We start from the raw sequence: 17,527 nt of genomic DNA on the forward strand, positions 1-17,527 counted from the left end.
TAGTTTTTTAAGGAACCTCCATACTGTTCTCCATAGTGGCTGTATCAATTTACATTCCCACCAACAGTGCAAGAGGGTTCCCTTTTCTCCACACCCTCTCCAGCATTTATTGTTTGTAGATTTTTTGATGATGGCCGTTCTGACCGGTGCGAGGTGATTCCTCACTGTAGTTTTGATTTGCATTTCTCTAATGATTAGTGATCTTGAGCATCCTTTCATGTTGCTTTTTCTTTAACTAACAGTAATCCCTTAATGTTCGGACTGCCTGGTTTTTGTTGCATAAACTCCTATACATCCTGGCTCCTCCCTGACCTTTTCACAGCAGTCCCTCTGGACTGAGAGGCTGCCTCCCAGGCTTAAGTCCTCAGCAAGTCTGTCAAATAAACATAATTCTCAACTTTTAGGTTGTGCTTTTTTTTAGTCAACAGTTCGTAAGAGGGAAGAAGGGTCAGAGCGATGTCATATGAGAAAGACTGGACTGGCCATTGCTGGCTTTGAAGATGGAAGAGGGCTTTGAGCCAAGGAGTTGGGGGTAGCCTCTAGAAGCTGGCAAAGGCAAGGAAACAGATTCTCACTTAGAGCCTCCAGAAAAGAATGCCACCCTGCTGACACCTTGACTTCAGCGCAGCGAGACCCATTTTGGGTCTCTGACATCCCGAAATGTAAAAGAATAAAATTATGTTGTTTTAAGCCATTCAGCTTGTGCTAATTTGTTTCCAGCCACAGGGAGCTAATACAGTGGGTAATAATGCAAGCCCTGCCTTCCTCGGGGAGCAGAGTGAGGATGGAGGGGAAAATAGCTGAGGAAGGACTTGGCAAAATATAAAATGCAATGCCACGCGAAGGCCTTGATATTCACTTCAGCTGAGGGTGAAGGGATGCAACAGCAGGTGTCTTGAGCTGGGGGTGGAAAGCACAGATCAAGGGTCTGCCCAGCTCCTTGCAGGGTCTGGTTCCTTTTCATTTTCACTCTTTCTGGGAGCTAAATGTCTGCGGTCTGGGCGAATGGACTCAGTGCCACCATTTCCTTTTCTTAGGACGGTTCCTGCACTGGTGAGGGACTGTCAGGTACCACTGGTTAGGACAGCCTGGCTTTTAGGTGGTCCATTGGCCCCGGGGGCTGCTGCCTCAGAAAGTTGCCTGGCTCCCTGTTGATCACACCCAGCATTTAGCTGTATGTGAGCCCATCCCTGCCCCTCGGAAGTGTGGGCGGTCATGGGGGTGAGGAGTTGAGCTCTAACTCTAACTCATGTTCACATGCTCATCATTCTTATTGAGCCAGGAGGTGTTCCTGGAATGTAGTAACCTTGTTCCCTACGCTAATGAAGCTCTTCACTGCATAGTCTCTTCCCACTAGGCCAGGACACAGGACACGTCTAAGCATATTTACTCCCCTGATTGTTTTCCTTGGGATAACCTAATGCTTGTCTTGCCTCTCCTGACTAGAATAGTTGTTCCCAAATTGCTAATCCCAGTAGGGTTAAGTCCTTGAAAATTGCCTAGGTTGAAGGCTTCTCATATGAAGAATTCAAGATCCAATGGGAAAAGTAGGATTAGCAGGCGAACTTATAAAAGTCCTTGTCTCTTTTTTATGATGTCCACTGAATGAAATACTTAAAGCTAGCACACTAAATAAATACTGTATCAGTGACAATCTGCGATTCTTAAATTAGTCATAATGGGTACAGTGCAGTTAATTTCCGTTTACCATCCCTTGTGTGCTAGAATCTTTTCAGGATCTTCCTCCCCCGCAGCTTCGACAAGATGCTTATAAATTAAGTTTCTTTTGTGGTAGATAATATGCATGCTGGTGAGCATTTTTTCTTTATCTCTTCATATAGTCATTGCCTTCCTGATTTTAGGATTCTGAGCAGCGATTCTTAACTCTGGGGTTCCACTGTGGTCCCAGATGTGCACAGTAGAAAGTTGGATGCTTGAAACGGCAAATAACGTGGATGATCTTGATTCAGCTAGTTTGATATTTCTCAAAACCTTTCCCAATACACCTGGTTACCAACTCCTATGCCTTTGTCCCATCTAACCTATGTCTCGGCACCCTCCATCTGATCTCAGGAGTACATGCATCTTTCTTTAGTGCTCCTAAGATGGACAGAGACCAAACAAATAAACCAAAGACCCTCAAATCAAACCATAACAAAACATTAAAAATAATTCAACAAAAGTAATGAAAATGACTTCCAACCCAATCCTATAGATTTCAGGTTTTTTAAAAAAAATTATGAAACTTCTTTTTCCTTCTCTCCCAGGGTTAGATTTCCTTTCTGAAAAATACTGGAGTTGAACATCTTGCAGAAAAATAACACGGCCATCAATTTATTAACTTATCTGTATTAGACTTTGACAAAGAGGAACTAGAATGACAGAGAGACTGCCCTAAGTGATAATTACCACAGGTAGGGCTGGTGATGCCTGGACTGCCAGTGGGCAGTGCTTGCTTCACATAAAGGTTTGCTGACTGCTCTTACTGAGATGGAACCGGCTTCTCTGGACAGGGCCCTGGTAAGCCACAGATCCAATGCAGTGAACATTCGGTCGGGCAGACTTTGAAACCCTTGAGCGACCTTCACTCAGCCACACATCAGATATTGATTGAGTATGTGCTTCACTGAGCACAGCAAAGACCAGGGGATGTGATATCAGCGACACTCTCTGTCTTTAAGGCACTTAACATCTAGGTGGCAAAGTGAGATGAATACAAGTGAGACAAAATTTAACTAATATGTTAAAATATATAAAGTGTTTATAACTTTTCACATATTTTAAACATGAAGTCATAGTTCAGTGTGATCATGAATTTGCCAGTGGAGTTCACGGAAGGTAGAGATCGTTCCCCTGGAGCAGTTGAGAGGCTTCATGGAAGGGAGGGAATTAAAAAGGGCCTGGAAGGAAGGCATGGACCAGGGAAAAGGCTGGGCTTTCTAGGTAAGGAGGAACACTAGCAAAGATAGGAATGTTAGAGGAGTGCTTGGCTAGGGTGTATGGTTGGGTGGTAGAGATCAAGCCTGAGAACAATATGGGGGCCCACTTATGAAGTGTCTGAGGTGCCAGACTTGGTTTTCATGACCTGTGGAGGGTACTGGAGTTTCTTACGGAGAGGAAATGCCATGATCGTGATCAGAGCTGGGCCAGGGGAGGGCCATCATGTGGTGCAAGGCAGGCCAGATGATTTACAGCATGGGTGGGGCAGACAACCAGGATTCCTGCTAGAGAGGAGGTCAGGACCAGCACTCCCTGACCTGGGAGGTGCTCTTGCTGCTTTCTCAATGAGGTACGCTCGGTAGCTACCCCGCCTTCACCCATGCCTGTCCTGCACTCAGACCAGTGCTCGCAGTGTGGACAGATACTTGTCCAGCTTCTCAGTTTTTCCACCGGCAGGCAATAGGCAGCATCATCCTGTTGGGATTCTCGAAAGGGCTAATGGGAAAGTGTGTGTAGGTGTGGTGAGAGAGAGAGAAACATTTCATTTTTATGAGCAGGTAATATCTGCTCATTGCAGAATAGCAGAATAATAGGGAAAAAATAGAAAAGTGTAAGAAAAAAATGAAAATGACTCATGATCTTGCTGCACAGTAACGCCTACTGTTAACATGCAGTGAATTTTTCCTTCAAGTTGTTCATTTGTGCATAAATATGGGCAGGACATAGAAACAATTTTTAACAAATTTGAAATTATGCCTCGTGTGTTGTCAGCCTACTTTTTATGCACGGCTTCCACATATGATTATCTTTCACGTGTCATAAAACTCTTTGAATTCATACTTAATAGCTGCATAATATTCCATTGAATGGATTTAGCCTACTTTATTTAATTATCCTATTAGCTGTTTGGTTTGTTTCCAGTGTTTTAGTGTTGTAAATAACGCTGAGAGGTGCACAAGTCTTTTATTGGGTCCCTGATGGTTTCCTTGGACAGATTCCTAGAAGAGAAGTTACAGGGTCGAAGGTATGAATATTTATGAATCTTGTTCCATATTGCTACATTGCTTTCCAGAACAGTCATGCCAGTGTATACTTGCATCAACACTGACTGTCTGCATGTTTCACTCCACTGTCTTGGCCATGGTCCCCAATATCCTCCACATTGCTAGATTCAGTGGTCCGTTCTCCAGAACTCATCTTACTGAACTGTCAGCTGCATTTGACACAGCTGGACACTCTCTTTCCTGAGAGTGGACACTTTCTTTCCGTGGTTTCAAAGTTTTGAGGACATCACACTCTCTGGGTCTTCCTTTTCCTTCTGACACTTCATTTCTGGTCCCTCCTTGTATCTTTGACCCTTAAACAGTGTGCTAGAGCCCAGTTCTCAGACTCTTTTCTATCTATATTTGCTGTCTCTGTGATCTCCAGATTCATATCTAAATGCTGTTCGAACACTGAAGTCTCCTAAATTCTTATCTGCAGGCCAGCCCACTCACTCTATCCGCTGTCTACTCATCAGTCCCTCTGGATGTCTATTAGGCACCTGAAACCTAGGCTTTTCAAAATCATATTCCCCATTTCCAAAGCCCCCAATCTGCTCCTCCCATAAGCTTTCCTGTCTCATAAACAAGCAATTCTGTTTTCCCACTTGTTCAGGCCAAAGACCTACCTGACCATTTGAGTTATTTCCGATTTTTGATCATGATAAACAACACTGAAATGAACATACAAGAATAAAACTTTTTATGTTTTTTTTTTATAATTAATTTATTTATTTTGGCTGTGTTGGGTCTTCGTTTCTGTGCGAGGGCTTTCTCCAGTTTCGGCAAGCGGGGGCCACTCCTCATCGCGGTGCGCGGGCCTCTCACTATCACGGCCTCTCTTGTTGCGGAGCACAGGCTCCAGACGCGCAAGCTCAGTAGTTGTGGCTTACGGGCCCAGTTGCTCCGCGGCATGTGGGATCCTCCCAGACGTATTTCAAAGTTATTCCAGAGTCACCTCACATACCCTGAGGCTTAGGATTCTGGGCTGGTAAAGCTGCCAGCCCTCAGGGAACAACTGGGTTTATGTCCAAACATGTGCCCGAGCTCTCTGTACAATTTGTGGTTTTGCTACCAATTAAAAATGTCCCAAAGGTAAGTCTCAGGTTCAAGAAACAGCAGCATAAGAAGAATTTGATAATCACAAAAACACCACTAGGCTACTCAGCTGTGAGCGTCATTGTTAGAAATTGGTTCATTGCTTTTAATTTGTTCACCTAGGCACTAGTTTTGGCAGATGCATTGCATAGACTTTAAAGCCAGGATGTGTCATGTAGCGTTACGCTACAGATTTTAACATCTCCTCTTCTTGGGATTACATAACAATTATAGTTATTATTTCACATCATCCAAGCTCTCACTGTGGCAAGTAGCAAAACAGAAAATTATTGCAATAAATAGAATGTGTAAGACGATTTATGGTGTTACTTAAACATCTGGTACTTACAGAGCAACTATTCTGTGCAAGGCACTGTCGCAGGCACTGAATCAGTTGTTATATAAACAGCCTTAATAATTAGTTGGTTATTAATTGGCTGGCTAACTTTTTTAAGAGACAGTGTATCTATTTGCATCTTAAAATAATGAAATAAAATGAGATCAGATCTTAATTACAACAGCGGTACTTTCCTTCTTCTCAAGAGATTTTGGAAGCGAGGGAAATAGCCCACTCTGTATCTCTGCAATATGTCATCAGCAATTCTTCTTCCCAGTGCCATCTATATCCTGGCACTATCTAATTTAGTTTTGAATCTTAAGCAGAAATGAATAGCCATAGCAATTATAATAATTACATGTTCGATTTATAGAACAGCTTTCCTTCTAAGAGCACAGGCTCTTCGAGCCCTGCAGATGTTCCGTGAATCCGTGTCTCCTACTGGGAAGCACAGTGAGATCATTTCTAGATGGTCTCAGTATTGCTGTCAAGCGCTATGGACTTGACTGCCTTGTGTACAGTTGAAAAAGGGCTCCTCAACACCAGCACTTCTAGGAATGAACTCCCCCTGTGTTGTCTCTAGGAAAGGAATTCTATAGCCAGTGTGATTCGATGAATGAGAAGACCTTTTCAAAAAAATAAAAAATGACTGATGCATATGCTGCATGTCAATCAGCAGGTGGATGCCAAGAGGATTCAGGAAGAATAACCTAGAGGATAGGGAAACATAACCTGAGCTCCATCATTTTTTTCCCTCCCCTGTCTCTAAACTCTAAGTTGCTAAATCCCAGGAGTCTGCCTCGCTTTGCTACTTCCCAGAGCCACTACCATGACTAACTATGTCAGAGGATTTTGTTTTTATTATTATCCTCTAGATAATTTTAAAGTGAGACTGTCTGAACTAAGAACAGGCCGATTTGGGGAGATGCCATTTCTGTTCATTTTCTGTAGAGTTTTGCACTCTAATTTTTCTGCTGTGTAGAATCTGGAGCTATAAAGTAGCTGTGTAGTGCAGAAACGTCTACAAGGGATGTAATACAAGGCTGGGGGTAGGGCAGCATTATGCCTCTTTCAATATCACCATCTGGACTGGATTAGTGTTAATGAGTTACTTCATTCTGAAATTGATACAGAAGCATGGGCCCCAGCTTCCTTCTCTCCTCCCAAGAGCAACTCTCACTCCCATTGGGAAGAACTGACTTGGAAAAACATTTTCCTATAAAACAATTAGCCCCTGATTGGTAAACAAGCATTCAGTATAGCGACCCACTAAAACAAACAAACAAATAATGAAGACAAGCTTCAGATGTGTCTGACACACAGGAGAACCCTACCTGGTGGACTCCTGCTTGTAGATGTCAATGATATTTTCCACCAGCAGGTTCCTCTGAAGCCCGTAGATCCCATGTCTGTCCAAAACCACTTCGTGTCTGCAGGACGGGCAACGGAATCGGCCCCCCGAGGCCACAGTGCTACCTCCTCTTGTGGGCAAGTACGGGTTAGAGGCCTGTTCTCGCCAAGCAAGAAAAGAGGAATTGAGTGACGCCACAGGTAGCTTTGCAGAGGCTTCCCTTCCCTCTCTGTTACACTATGAACAACATCAACTCCTGCTTTCAGCTGGCTGTGAGATCGTCCCTTAGGGCATTATCAGCAAGTGGTCCTGAAATGCAGGGCCAACACTTATCCACAGTCAAGTGCCATGTACCATCTTCAGCATGAGGTGCTTTTCCACCCAGCATTTTCATAACCAAAAGTTCCAGCCAACTCCAACATTAATGTCTTGGGCAGTAATTCATTTACAATTTTGAGACAGATTCAATTTTTTTTGAACAAGTATGATTCTTAGTATTGAAATAAAATTAGATTTGAGAATAAGAAGGAGGCTGACAGCAAAGTACAAAGCAAATCACTTTAAAAACTTTTTTTTTTTTTAACAAATGCAACCTTATACAGCTCTCTAAAGAAATTGCCTCAAAGTTAAGCTGTTGATTCGGAGAAGAGGGCATCTTTTCCACCCCCTACATTCCAAACAAACCTACCTGGAAAATGTCACTGGCACATTTCCTACACAGGTTATGCTGGCAGGGGAGAATGACCACGGGTTTCGTGAACATCTCTAAACAGATGGGACAGATGAGTTGCTTCTCCAAGTTATCCATGGTCTGCTGCTCTTTGGAAAAAGACTTGTAATTCAAAGATGCGCTCATCTCCTGGCCGTCCCTGTGTGCTCTGCCAGGCAAAGGGTGCTTCGAATGGTTTCTGCAAGTGATTCCTGGAAATAATTCCAAGGATTGTGTGATCAAGTGTCCTTTACGTTTCTTTCCGTGGAGGACATTGTTTCAGGCCCAGGTTCAGAGTGGGGCTGGAGCTGTTTTTAGCAGCCGAGGGTCACATGACAGCTGACAGACTTGTCCGTATAAGCCAGTGACAGGAGGATGGATTGTGACAGGTGACAGAGAACAGGGGCCAACATTTCCACCCCAGGGAGTGAAGAGAGTGGGTGGAAAGGAGGACCCCGAACCCCATTTAGACTCTGGGTCGTGAGGAGAGGGAGGTGAAGCTGACAGTTGTCAACAACAAATGCAAATGTTGGTGCCGAGTCGCTGAGCTCTGCCCCCTGTGAGCAGTCGGTAAGGGCTTGGTGACGGGCTTCTCCAGGACCAGGGAGAACGTAGGCCAAGAGTCTCACTGTATAACGAATGCCATTTCTGTCTTGAGAATTTAGGAAGCGAGTCACCAAAAGTAGCATGATCATACTATCCTAGGTGAAAATAAAGCATGTCTTGAATATCATTATCCTGGCTTCCCAAGGGTAATCACCTAAAAAGACTTGCTTTGTGTTACATATTTCATCTTTGTCAGGGTTGTGAAATGGGAAAAATTTCAACTTAAAAACTGATTTCAAATCGTTTTCTTTGTTTTTTTTTTTTAAAGAAGATGTTGGGGGTAGGAGTTTATAATTAATTTCTTTATTTTTGCTGCGTTGGGTCTTCGTTTCTGTGCGAGGGCTTTCTCTAGTTGCGGCAAGCCGGGGCCACTGCTCATCGCGGTGCGCGGGCCTCTCACTATCACGGCCTCTCTTGTTGCGGAGCACAGGCTCCAGACGCGCAAGCTCAGTAGTTGTGGCTTACGGGCCCAGTTGCTCCGCGGCATGTGGGATCCTCCCAGACCAGGGCTCGAACCCGTGTCCCCTGCACTAGCAGGCAGATTCTCAACCACTGCGCCACCAGGGAAGCCCAAAACTTTTTATGTGAGACCCCTCACTTTCTCTTACTCCCTACAGCTCTTCTGTAAGCAGAACTTTTTGACTTTTCCTTTATCCCCACAGATGGACCACATCTCAGTAACTGAGACGGCACTCCATCATTAGCTTCTCCCACCTGAATCATTTCAGTGGCCTCTTACTGGTCTCTCTGATTCTTTACCTGCTCTTCCCCACCTCCCACAATGCTCTATTCAGCTGGAGTTAAAGGATCAAAATACAAACCATAGCCTACATTGCCTTGCTCGAAGCCCGCCAATGCTTTCCACATCCCTTGGGATAAAGCCAGGGTGCTCATATCACCTACTGCCCCCATGCTCAACTCTCTACTTCCTTCGCTCTGTTCTAGCTCAGTGGACTCCTACATCCTTTCTGAAATATCCCCTTCTCAGTGAGGCCTTTCCTGACCCTGCTACTCAAATTTCAGACCCTCCCCTTCAGTACTTCCTATCTCCTTTCCTGATTTATTTTAATCTAAAGGACTCGTCACCATCTGATAAGCTACATACTTTACCTCTTTGTTTGTTTATTGTCTGTTCTCCCCTCACTAGGATGCAAGTTCTCTGAGGCAGGGTTTTTCATTTGGTTTGATTATTGCTCTTATCCTAGTCTTTATAGTACAGCCTGGCATAAAGTAAAGACTCTGTAAATAATGGTTGAATGAATAGTGTTTATATGTCTGATTAGTTTTCAAATTTTCTTAGCAAGTTGTTTTATCTCATCTCATATCTAATTTTATATTTTTCTTTGTGTTTTTTTAAAATTGTGGTAAAATACACATAACATATAGTTTACCACCCTAACCATTTTTAGATGTACATTTCAGTAGTGTTAAGTACATTCACATTGTTGTGCAGCCAGACTCCAGAACTCTTTCCATCTGGTAAAACTATGCCCATTAAACAACAACTCCTCATTCTCCGTTTTCCCCCAGCTTCTGGCAGCCATTATTCTACTTTCTGTCTTTATGAATCTGACTAGTCTAGGTACTCTAATAAAAATCATACAGTGTTTGTCTTTTGGCTTATTTCACTTAACATAATGTCTTTACGTTTAATCCATGTTGTAGCATGTGTCAGAATTCCTTTCCTTTTTAAGACTGAATAATATTCCATTATATGTGTATACCACATTTTGTTTATTCCTCCATCAGTGGACACTTGGGTTGCTTCCACATTTTGGCTATTGTTAATAATGGTGTTTTGAACATGAATGTACAAATATCTCTTTGAGATCCTGCTTCAATTCTTTAGGGCATATATCCAGAAGTGAAAAGGCTGGATCATATGTAATTCCTTTTTTTTTTTTTTTTTTTTTGAGGAACTACTATACTGTTTTCCATAGCAGCTGTACCATTTAGAATTCACATCAACAATGCACAAGGGTTCCAATTTCCCTAAATCCTCACCAAATATATTTTATATATATATTTTTGAAAAATGTCTATTCAAGTCCTTTGATCATTTTTTTTTGTTTGTTTGTTTGTTTTTTTTGTGGTATGCGGGCCTCCCTCTGTTGTGGCCTCTCCCGTCGCGGAGCACAGGCTCCGGACGCGCAGGCTCAGCGGCCATGGCTCACGGGCCCAGCCGCTCCGCGGCATGTGGGATCCTCCCAGACCGGGGCGCGAACCCGGTTCCCCTGCATCGGCAGGCGGACGCACAGCCACTGCGCCACCAGGGAAGCCCCCTTTGATCATTTTTTAATTGAGTTGTTTTTTGCTGTTGTTGATTTGGGATTTTTATATATTTTTTTCCTGATTGGCCTCAATGATTGTTGCTTTAGTGGTGATGCTTGAGTTAAATTATGAAGGACAAGTAGAAATATGCTTAATAAAATGGGTTGGAGTGGAAAGGTGGGGAGTCTAATCTTGGTAAAGAGAATGGCATGTATAAATACTAATGGGTGAAAGGGACTTGCATATAAACATAAATATGAATTGATGTTCTACCTGAAAAATGTATATGTAGTTTACAAATTTTTCCCAAAATAGGATATATGTGTGTGTGTGTATACATATATATATACTTATAAATGCACAGATATTGTAACAAGGTTTCTCAGTAGCAGCACTGTTGACATTTTGGGCTAGATAATTATTTGTTGTCCAGTGCTGTCCTGTGCATTGTAATTATTTAACAGCATCCGTGGCCTCTACCCAGTAGATGCCAGTTACTCTCTTTCCTGACCCTAGTTGTGACAATTAACATGTCTCCAGGGAGGGGGAATAGATGAAATAGGTGAAGGGGATCAGAGGTACAAAGTTCCAACTATAAAGTAAATGTCATGGGGGATGTAATGTACACATAGAGAATGTAGTCAATAATATTGTAACAACTTTGTTTGGTAACAGGATGGTATCTGGTCTTATTGCAGTGATCATGTCAAAATGTATACAAATACAAATCACCATGTTGTACACCTGAAAGTAATATAATATTGTATGTTAATTGTAACTCAATAGAAAAAAAATGTTTCCATACATTGCTAAATGTCCCCTGAGGGCAACCCCCTTTCTTGCCAGCTATAACTTCAGCTATAAGACGAGATGTTAGGTAGAGAGATAAATAGACAGACGGGTGGTGAGGAGCGAATACTGGTATATTGTTATATTGTGATTAAGACCCTTATCTGTAACAGGCTTTATTTGTGTGTAAGTCAATATTCAACAACATATCGATTATGTCAGTAGGTTTAGGGGTCAGCCTAAAGAATATCTCTTATATTCTTTGTGAGCTTGTATTGATATTATTGTTATTTCTTACTGAGCACTAACTGTGCTAAGAGTCTCCCATTAGGACTCAATTATACAGTAAATTATAGCATTTCTCCTTTTCTATTCAGAGGAAGTCTACTTATTCCTATTTAAAGACTGTTTTCAAAGCACTGAACTACAATTTGTTTCCTTTGCTTTTCTGGGATTCTGGCAGAGTGAGAGGCTGAGAAACCTATAGCTTTCACCCCATTTTATAGATTGCACACAGGAGAAACAGAGCAAGGCAACTGAATAAAGTAACATGTTCATTAATTTTACAATTTGGGTATTATAAGACTCACCCAGCAGCAGGAAGGTGGGCATTCTGGAAAAATTTCTGGGGAGGATTTTGACATCTTCAATACTAAGTTTGACTGGTTTAGACACAAGTAAGCTTATAGGCTTTTGAAAATCTAAGTTGCTGAAGCAAAGCCTTGCCTGATTCCTGACTTACATCTGCGTCTTTTGTAATTTGCAACCCGCCATTAAACTTAGGGCCACCATTATTCAAGTTTCCCAGGAATTTCCTACAAAAAGAATTACGGGTCCAAAAAAAGAAAGAAAAAAGATACTGTACCATCTGTATGTTGATAAACTCTAAAACTTGTCCATCTCTAATCTGAGATACAGACAATTCATGTACCATAAATGCCCAAATCCATAGAGACAGGCTGTATGAGGTTCTTACCTCTAAAGCAGTGTTGTGTTTAATTCCTTCATGGGCCAGAGCCTCCCACTGAAGAGATGAGAGTGGTCATTCAAAGTGCAATGGTATAATAAAATGGACAACCTGGAAGAAATGGACAAATTCTTAGAAATGCACAAGCTGCCGAGACTGAACCAGGAAGAAATAGAAAATATGAACAGACCAATCACAAGCACTGAAATTGAAACTGTGAATAAAAATCTTCCAACAAACAAAAGCCCAGGACCAGATGGCTTCACAGGCGAATTCTATCAAACATTTAGAGAAGAGCTAACACCTATCCTTCTCAAACTCTTCCAAAAGATAGCAGAGGGAGGAACACTCCCAAACTCATTCTATGAGGCCACCATCACCCTGATACCAAAACCAGACAAAGACGTCACAAAGAAAGAAAACTACAGGCCAATATCACTGATGAACATAGATGCAAAAATCCTCAACAAAATACTAGCAAACAGAATCCAACAGCACATTAAAAGGATCATACACCATGATCAAGTGAGGTGTATTCTGGGAATGCAAGGATTCTTCAATATACACAAATCAAACAACGTGATACACCATAGCAACAAACTGAAGGAGAAAAACCATATGATCATCTCAATAGATGCAGAGAAAGCTTTTGACAAAATTCAACACCCATTTATGATAAAAACCCTGCAGAAAGTAGGCATAGAGGGAACTTTCCTCAACATAATAAAGGCCATATATGACAAACCTACAGCCAGCATTGTTCTCAATGGTGAAAAACTGAAAGCATTTCCACTAAGATCAGGAACAAGACAAGGTTGCCCACTCTCACCACTCTTATTCAACATAGTTTTGGAAGTTCTAGCCACAGCAATCAGAGAAGAAAAAGAAATAAAAGGAATCCAAATAGGAAAAGAAGAAGTAAAGCTGTCACTGTTTGCAGATGACATGATACTATACATAGAGAATCCTAAGGAGGCTACCAGGAAACTACTAGAGCTAATCAATGAATTTGGTAAAGTAGCAGGATACAAAATTAATGCACAGAAATCTCTGGCATTCTTATACACTAATGATGAAAAATCTGAGAGTGAAATTAAGAAAACACTCCCATTTACCATTGCAACAAAAAGAATAAAATATCTAGGAATAAACCTACTTAAGGAGACAAAAGACCTGTATGCAGAAAATTATAAGACACTGATGAAAGAAATTAAAGATGATACAAATAGGTGGAGAGATATACCATGTTCTTGGATTGGAAGAATCAACATTGTGAAAATGACTCTACTACCCAAAGCAATCTACAGATTCAATGCAATCCCTATCAAACTACCACTGGCATTTTTTACAGAACTAGAAGAAAAAATTTCACAATTTGTATGGAAACACAAAAGACCCCGAATAGCCAAAGCAATCTTGAGAACGAAAAATGGAGCTGGAGGAATCAGGCTCCCTGACTTCCGATTATACTACAAGGTTACAGTAATCAAGACAGTATGGTACTGGCACAAAAACAGAAATATAGATCAATGGAACAGGATAGAAAGCCCAGAGATAAACCCACACACATATGGTCACCTTATCTTTGATAAAGGAGGGAAGGATATACAGTGGAGAAAAGACAGCCTCTTCAATAAGTGGTGCTGGGAAAACTGGACAGCTACATGTAAAAGTAGGAAATTAGAACACTCCCTAACCCCACACACAAGAATAAACTCAAAATGGGTTAAAGACCTAAATGTAAGGCCAGACACTATCAAACTCTTAGAGGAAAACATAGGCAGGACACTCTATGACATAAATCACAGCAAGATCCTTTTTGACCCATCTCCTAGAGAAATGGAAATAAAAACAAAAATAAACAAATGGGACCTAATGAAACTTAAAAGCTTTTGCACAACAAAGGATACCATAAACAAGACCAAAAGACAACCCTCAGAATGGGAGAAAGTATTGGCAAACGAAGCAACTGACAAAGGATTAATATCCAAAATTTATAAGTAACTCTTGCAGCTCAATAACAAAAAAACAAACAACCCAATCCAAAAATGGGCAGAAGAACTAAATAGACATTTCTCCAAAGAAGATATACAGATCGCCAACAAACACATGAAAGAATGCTCAACATCATTAATCATTAGAGAAATGCAAATCAAAACGACAATGAGATATCATCTCACACCGGTCAGATTGGCCATCATCATACAGTAGTCAATAAATTACACGAGATGGTCAGCACTTTATTAAAAAATAGTCCTTGCATTAGATGATTTTGCCCAACTATAGGCTAACCTAGGTGTTCTGAGTGCACTGAATGTAGGTGAAGCTAAGCAGTGATGTTTGACACGTCAGGTGTATTAAATGCATTTTCAATTTATGATATTTTCAACTTACCATGGGTTTACTGGGACGTAACCCCATGGTAAGTTGAGGAAGATCTGTACAACAGAAGCAGCAGCCAAGGAACCAGTAGGAGAAATAATGGTTTTTATTTAAAGACAGTCACGGCATGGAAGCAACCTAAGTGTCCATCAACAGATGAATGGATAAAGAAGATGTGGCACATATATACAATGGAATATTACTCAGCCATAAAAAGAAATGAAACTGAGTTATTTGTAATGAGGTGGATAGACCTGGAGTCTGTCATACAGAGTGAAGTAAGTCAGAAGGAGAAAAACAAATACCGTATGCTAACACATATATATGGAATCTAAGAAAAAAAATGTCATGAAGAGATTAGTGGTAGGATGGGAATAAAACACAGACCTACTAGAGCATGGACTTGAGGACGTGGGGAGGGGGAAGGGTAAGCTGTGACGAAGTGAGAGAGTGGCAGGGACATATATGCACTACCAAATGTAAATTAGATAGCTAGTGGGAAGCTGCCGCATAGCACAGGGAGATCACCTCTGTGCTTTGTGACCATGAGAGGGGTGGGATAGGGAGGGTGGGAGGGAGGGAGACGCAAGAGGGAAGAGATATGGGAACATATGTATATGTATAACTGATTCACTTTGTTGTAAAGGAGAAACTAACACACTATTGTAAAACAGTTATACTCCAATAAAGATGTTAAAAAAAAAAAGTGCAATGGTATTTAGGGAATTGACAATTACCTACTGATTGGTGTTCATTTTGGCATTATTGCTATTTACTAATAGTGTGTTTTTCTTAAAATGTTACCAGGAATGTAAAATAAGTGTAAATTGTAGTTTTGTTCTCCCTCACCCTTTCACGTTTTTTTAAAAATTGTGGTACTAAAATGTATAACGTGAGAGCTACCCTCTTACTAAACTCTTCCAATTGTGCAGTGCAGTATTGTTAACTATAAGGACAAAGCTGTACAGCAGACCTCTAGAACTTGATCGTCTTGCAGGCCTGAAGCTTTATACCCATTGAACAGCAGCTCCCCTTTACCCCCACCACCCATCCCTTTGCTTTTTATCTACAGAACTCAGGGAGGCAAGAGGGAGGCAAATAATCCCCAAATCTCCAACCTGCTTGGCATCACTTCTGACTTCAGTTGTGCTCTTATCCTGGGTGATTTATAGATCCAGGTTCATGTTTATTTAGACGTTAAGGCCCTGTGCTAAGCTCTTTAATCATTACCTCATTTAATCCTCTCAAGAGCATTGTGAGTTAGAGATAATTATTATCTGTTTTTTTCATAGATGAGATAACTGATTGGAAAAACTGAGTAATATCCTCACGTTTACACATAAAGTAGCAGACTGAAGATTGGAACTCAAGACACCTGCCCCCAGAGCCTATGGCATTAATAACTCTGTTCAACCCGAAATGAAAGACCCCCTTCTCCTCTTCTAGCATGTGCATACACCCGCTGCAGATATTGTGTCAGGACAAGCTAGATAAAGAATCAAAGCAAACTGAAGCAAAAGCAAAATAAAACAAAACAAAAAATCTACAGTGGGAGCTCTTCCCTGTTCATATTAGCAAAATCACATAAATGCAGAATTCACAGGTGTCTTAACAGGTATTGCCATAAGTTTTATATGTATATGCCTGCAATTAAAGATTCAAAGGCAAGGGTTGTGAATTTCTTTGGGTCTGTAGGATCAAACTGTCATAACTATGCCAAGAGTCACATTCCTATTTCATAAATTCAGTCCACAGACATATTGAATGTGAGTAAAAATTTTTTTGTAACAATCTCATTTTAAACGTTTTAAGGAGAGGTGTGTACTTTCCATGTCGGCATAGTTCTTACCACTCCTTGTTTTGCTTTATCTGCTTTGCTCACTTAGTTTACCTTTGAAATCCCTTCTTCCCCGTAACAATCTTGGTGGACATGGGATGATTTTCTTTATATATGTAGTTATAGAAGTAGTTGCATAGATTCATACACAATATGCATATTTTACCTTGAGGCTTAACTTCTGCTGAGGCTTTGCTTTCTGATTCTATTTATGTTAATATTATGGTTCCCTCTTTTTCTTTCTCTTTCTTTTTTTTTTTTTTTTTTTTTTTTTTTAGCACTAACATTCTATTTCTCCTTTGGATTCCTATTCATTTAATTCTTCATGGCCTCTTGGCCAAAGGTGGATATGCGTCAGAGGAGGAAAAGGGCTTTCTTGAAACTGCTTTTTGGTGTGTGGATTTCTTAGAGTTGCTTAAAAAAGAATAAATAGCTGCTTCTCTGACATTCCCTTGTCCCTTGGTAAAGCACAAAGTGCTAAGATTTCAAGGTCCAGAAAAGCATTAGTGTTAGTATGTGTGTGGCAGGAGGTGGTGGCATTTGAGTCCATCAGAGGAGGTAATAGGCAAGTTGCCTTCCTTCTCTGAGCCTCAGTTTCTTTACCTGTAAAATGCAGGTAATGATATGTCACATAATTTGTTTCAGGTTTCGATATACCCTGTTAAGTGCCCAGCACAGGTTAGGAATCCCAAACATGTAGGTTTCTATGTCCCTCCTTCCATTCTTCTCAGACACTAGGATTGAATACAGACACTGCCAGTGATATCAAAGTATATAAAAAGATTCTTTTAAACATCTTTATTGAGGTATAATTGCTTTACATTGTTGTGTTAGTTGCTGCTGCATAACAAAGTGAATCAGCTATACGTATACATATGTCCTGTATCCCCTCCCTCCTGTGTCTCCCTCCCACCCTCCCTATCCCACCCCTCTAGGTGGTCACAAAGCACTGAGCTGATCTCCCTGTGCTATGCGGCTGCTTCCCACTAGCTGTCTGTTTTACAATTGGTAGTGTATATATGTCAATGTCACTCTCTGCCTTCGTCTCAGCTTACCCTTCCCCCTCCCCGTGTCCTCAAGTCCGTTCTCTACGTCTGTGTCTTTATTCCTGTCCTGCCCCTAGGTTCTTCAGAATCATTTTTTTTTTTTAGATTCCTTATATATGTGTTAGCATATGGTATTTGTTTTTCTCTTTCTGAC

The 17,527-nt window shown here is 41.1% G+C and overlaps 2 protein-coding genes across 2 annotated transcripts in view; one reads left to right on the top strand and one right to left on the bottom strand.

Annotated features, from left to right (window-relative positions):
* SORCS3 (sortilin related VPS10 domain containing receptor 3) overlaps positions 1-17,527 on the top strand; it is a 620,228-nt gene that overhangs the window by 322,646 nt on the left and 280,055 nt on the right. The window lies entirely within an intron of this gene.
* On the bottom strand, positions 4,953-7,801 carry LOC112064220 (tripartite motif-containing protein 55-like). The gene is made up of 3 exons (XM_024121369.3): positions 7,455-7,801; positions 6,750-6,922; positions 4,953-6,125 (listed from the first exon to the last, which is right to left on the bottom strand). Exons 1-3 carry the CDS (start codon positions 7,620-7,622, stop codon positions 5,903-5,905), a joined length of 564 nt encoding a protein of 187 aa, XP_023977137.2. The 5' UTR covers positions 7,623-7,801; the 3' UTR covers positions 4,953-5,902.

The sequence above is a fragment of the Physeter macrocephalus genome, chromosome 20 (assembly GCF_002837175.3).
Source record: "Physeter macrocephalus isolate SW-GA chromosome 20, ASM283717v5, whole genome shotgun sequence".
NCBI classification, from domain to species: Eukaryota; Metazoa; Chordata; class Mammalia; order Artiodactyla; family Physeteridae; genus Physeter; species Physeter macrocephalus.

What these genes read in the sequence shown, in the direction of transcription:
- LOC112064220 (XM_024121369.3), bottom strand. Translation starts at nt 7,622, where the DNA reads ATGAGCGCATCTTTGAATTACAAGTCTTTTTCCAAAGAGCAGCAGACC. An exon ending in GTGCCAGTGACATTTTCCAG is followed by an intron (nt 6,923 to 7,454) that starts GTAGGTTTGTTT and finishes TGGCGAGAACAG; the next exon opens with GCCTCTAACCCGTACTTGCC. An exon ending in TACAAGCAGGAGTCCACCAG is followed by an intron (nt 6,126 to 6,749) that starts GTAGGGTTCTCC and finishes CCTATCCTCTAG; the next exon opens with GTTATTCTTCCTGAATCCTC.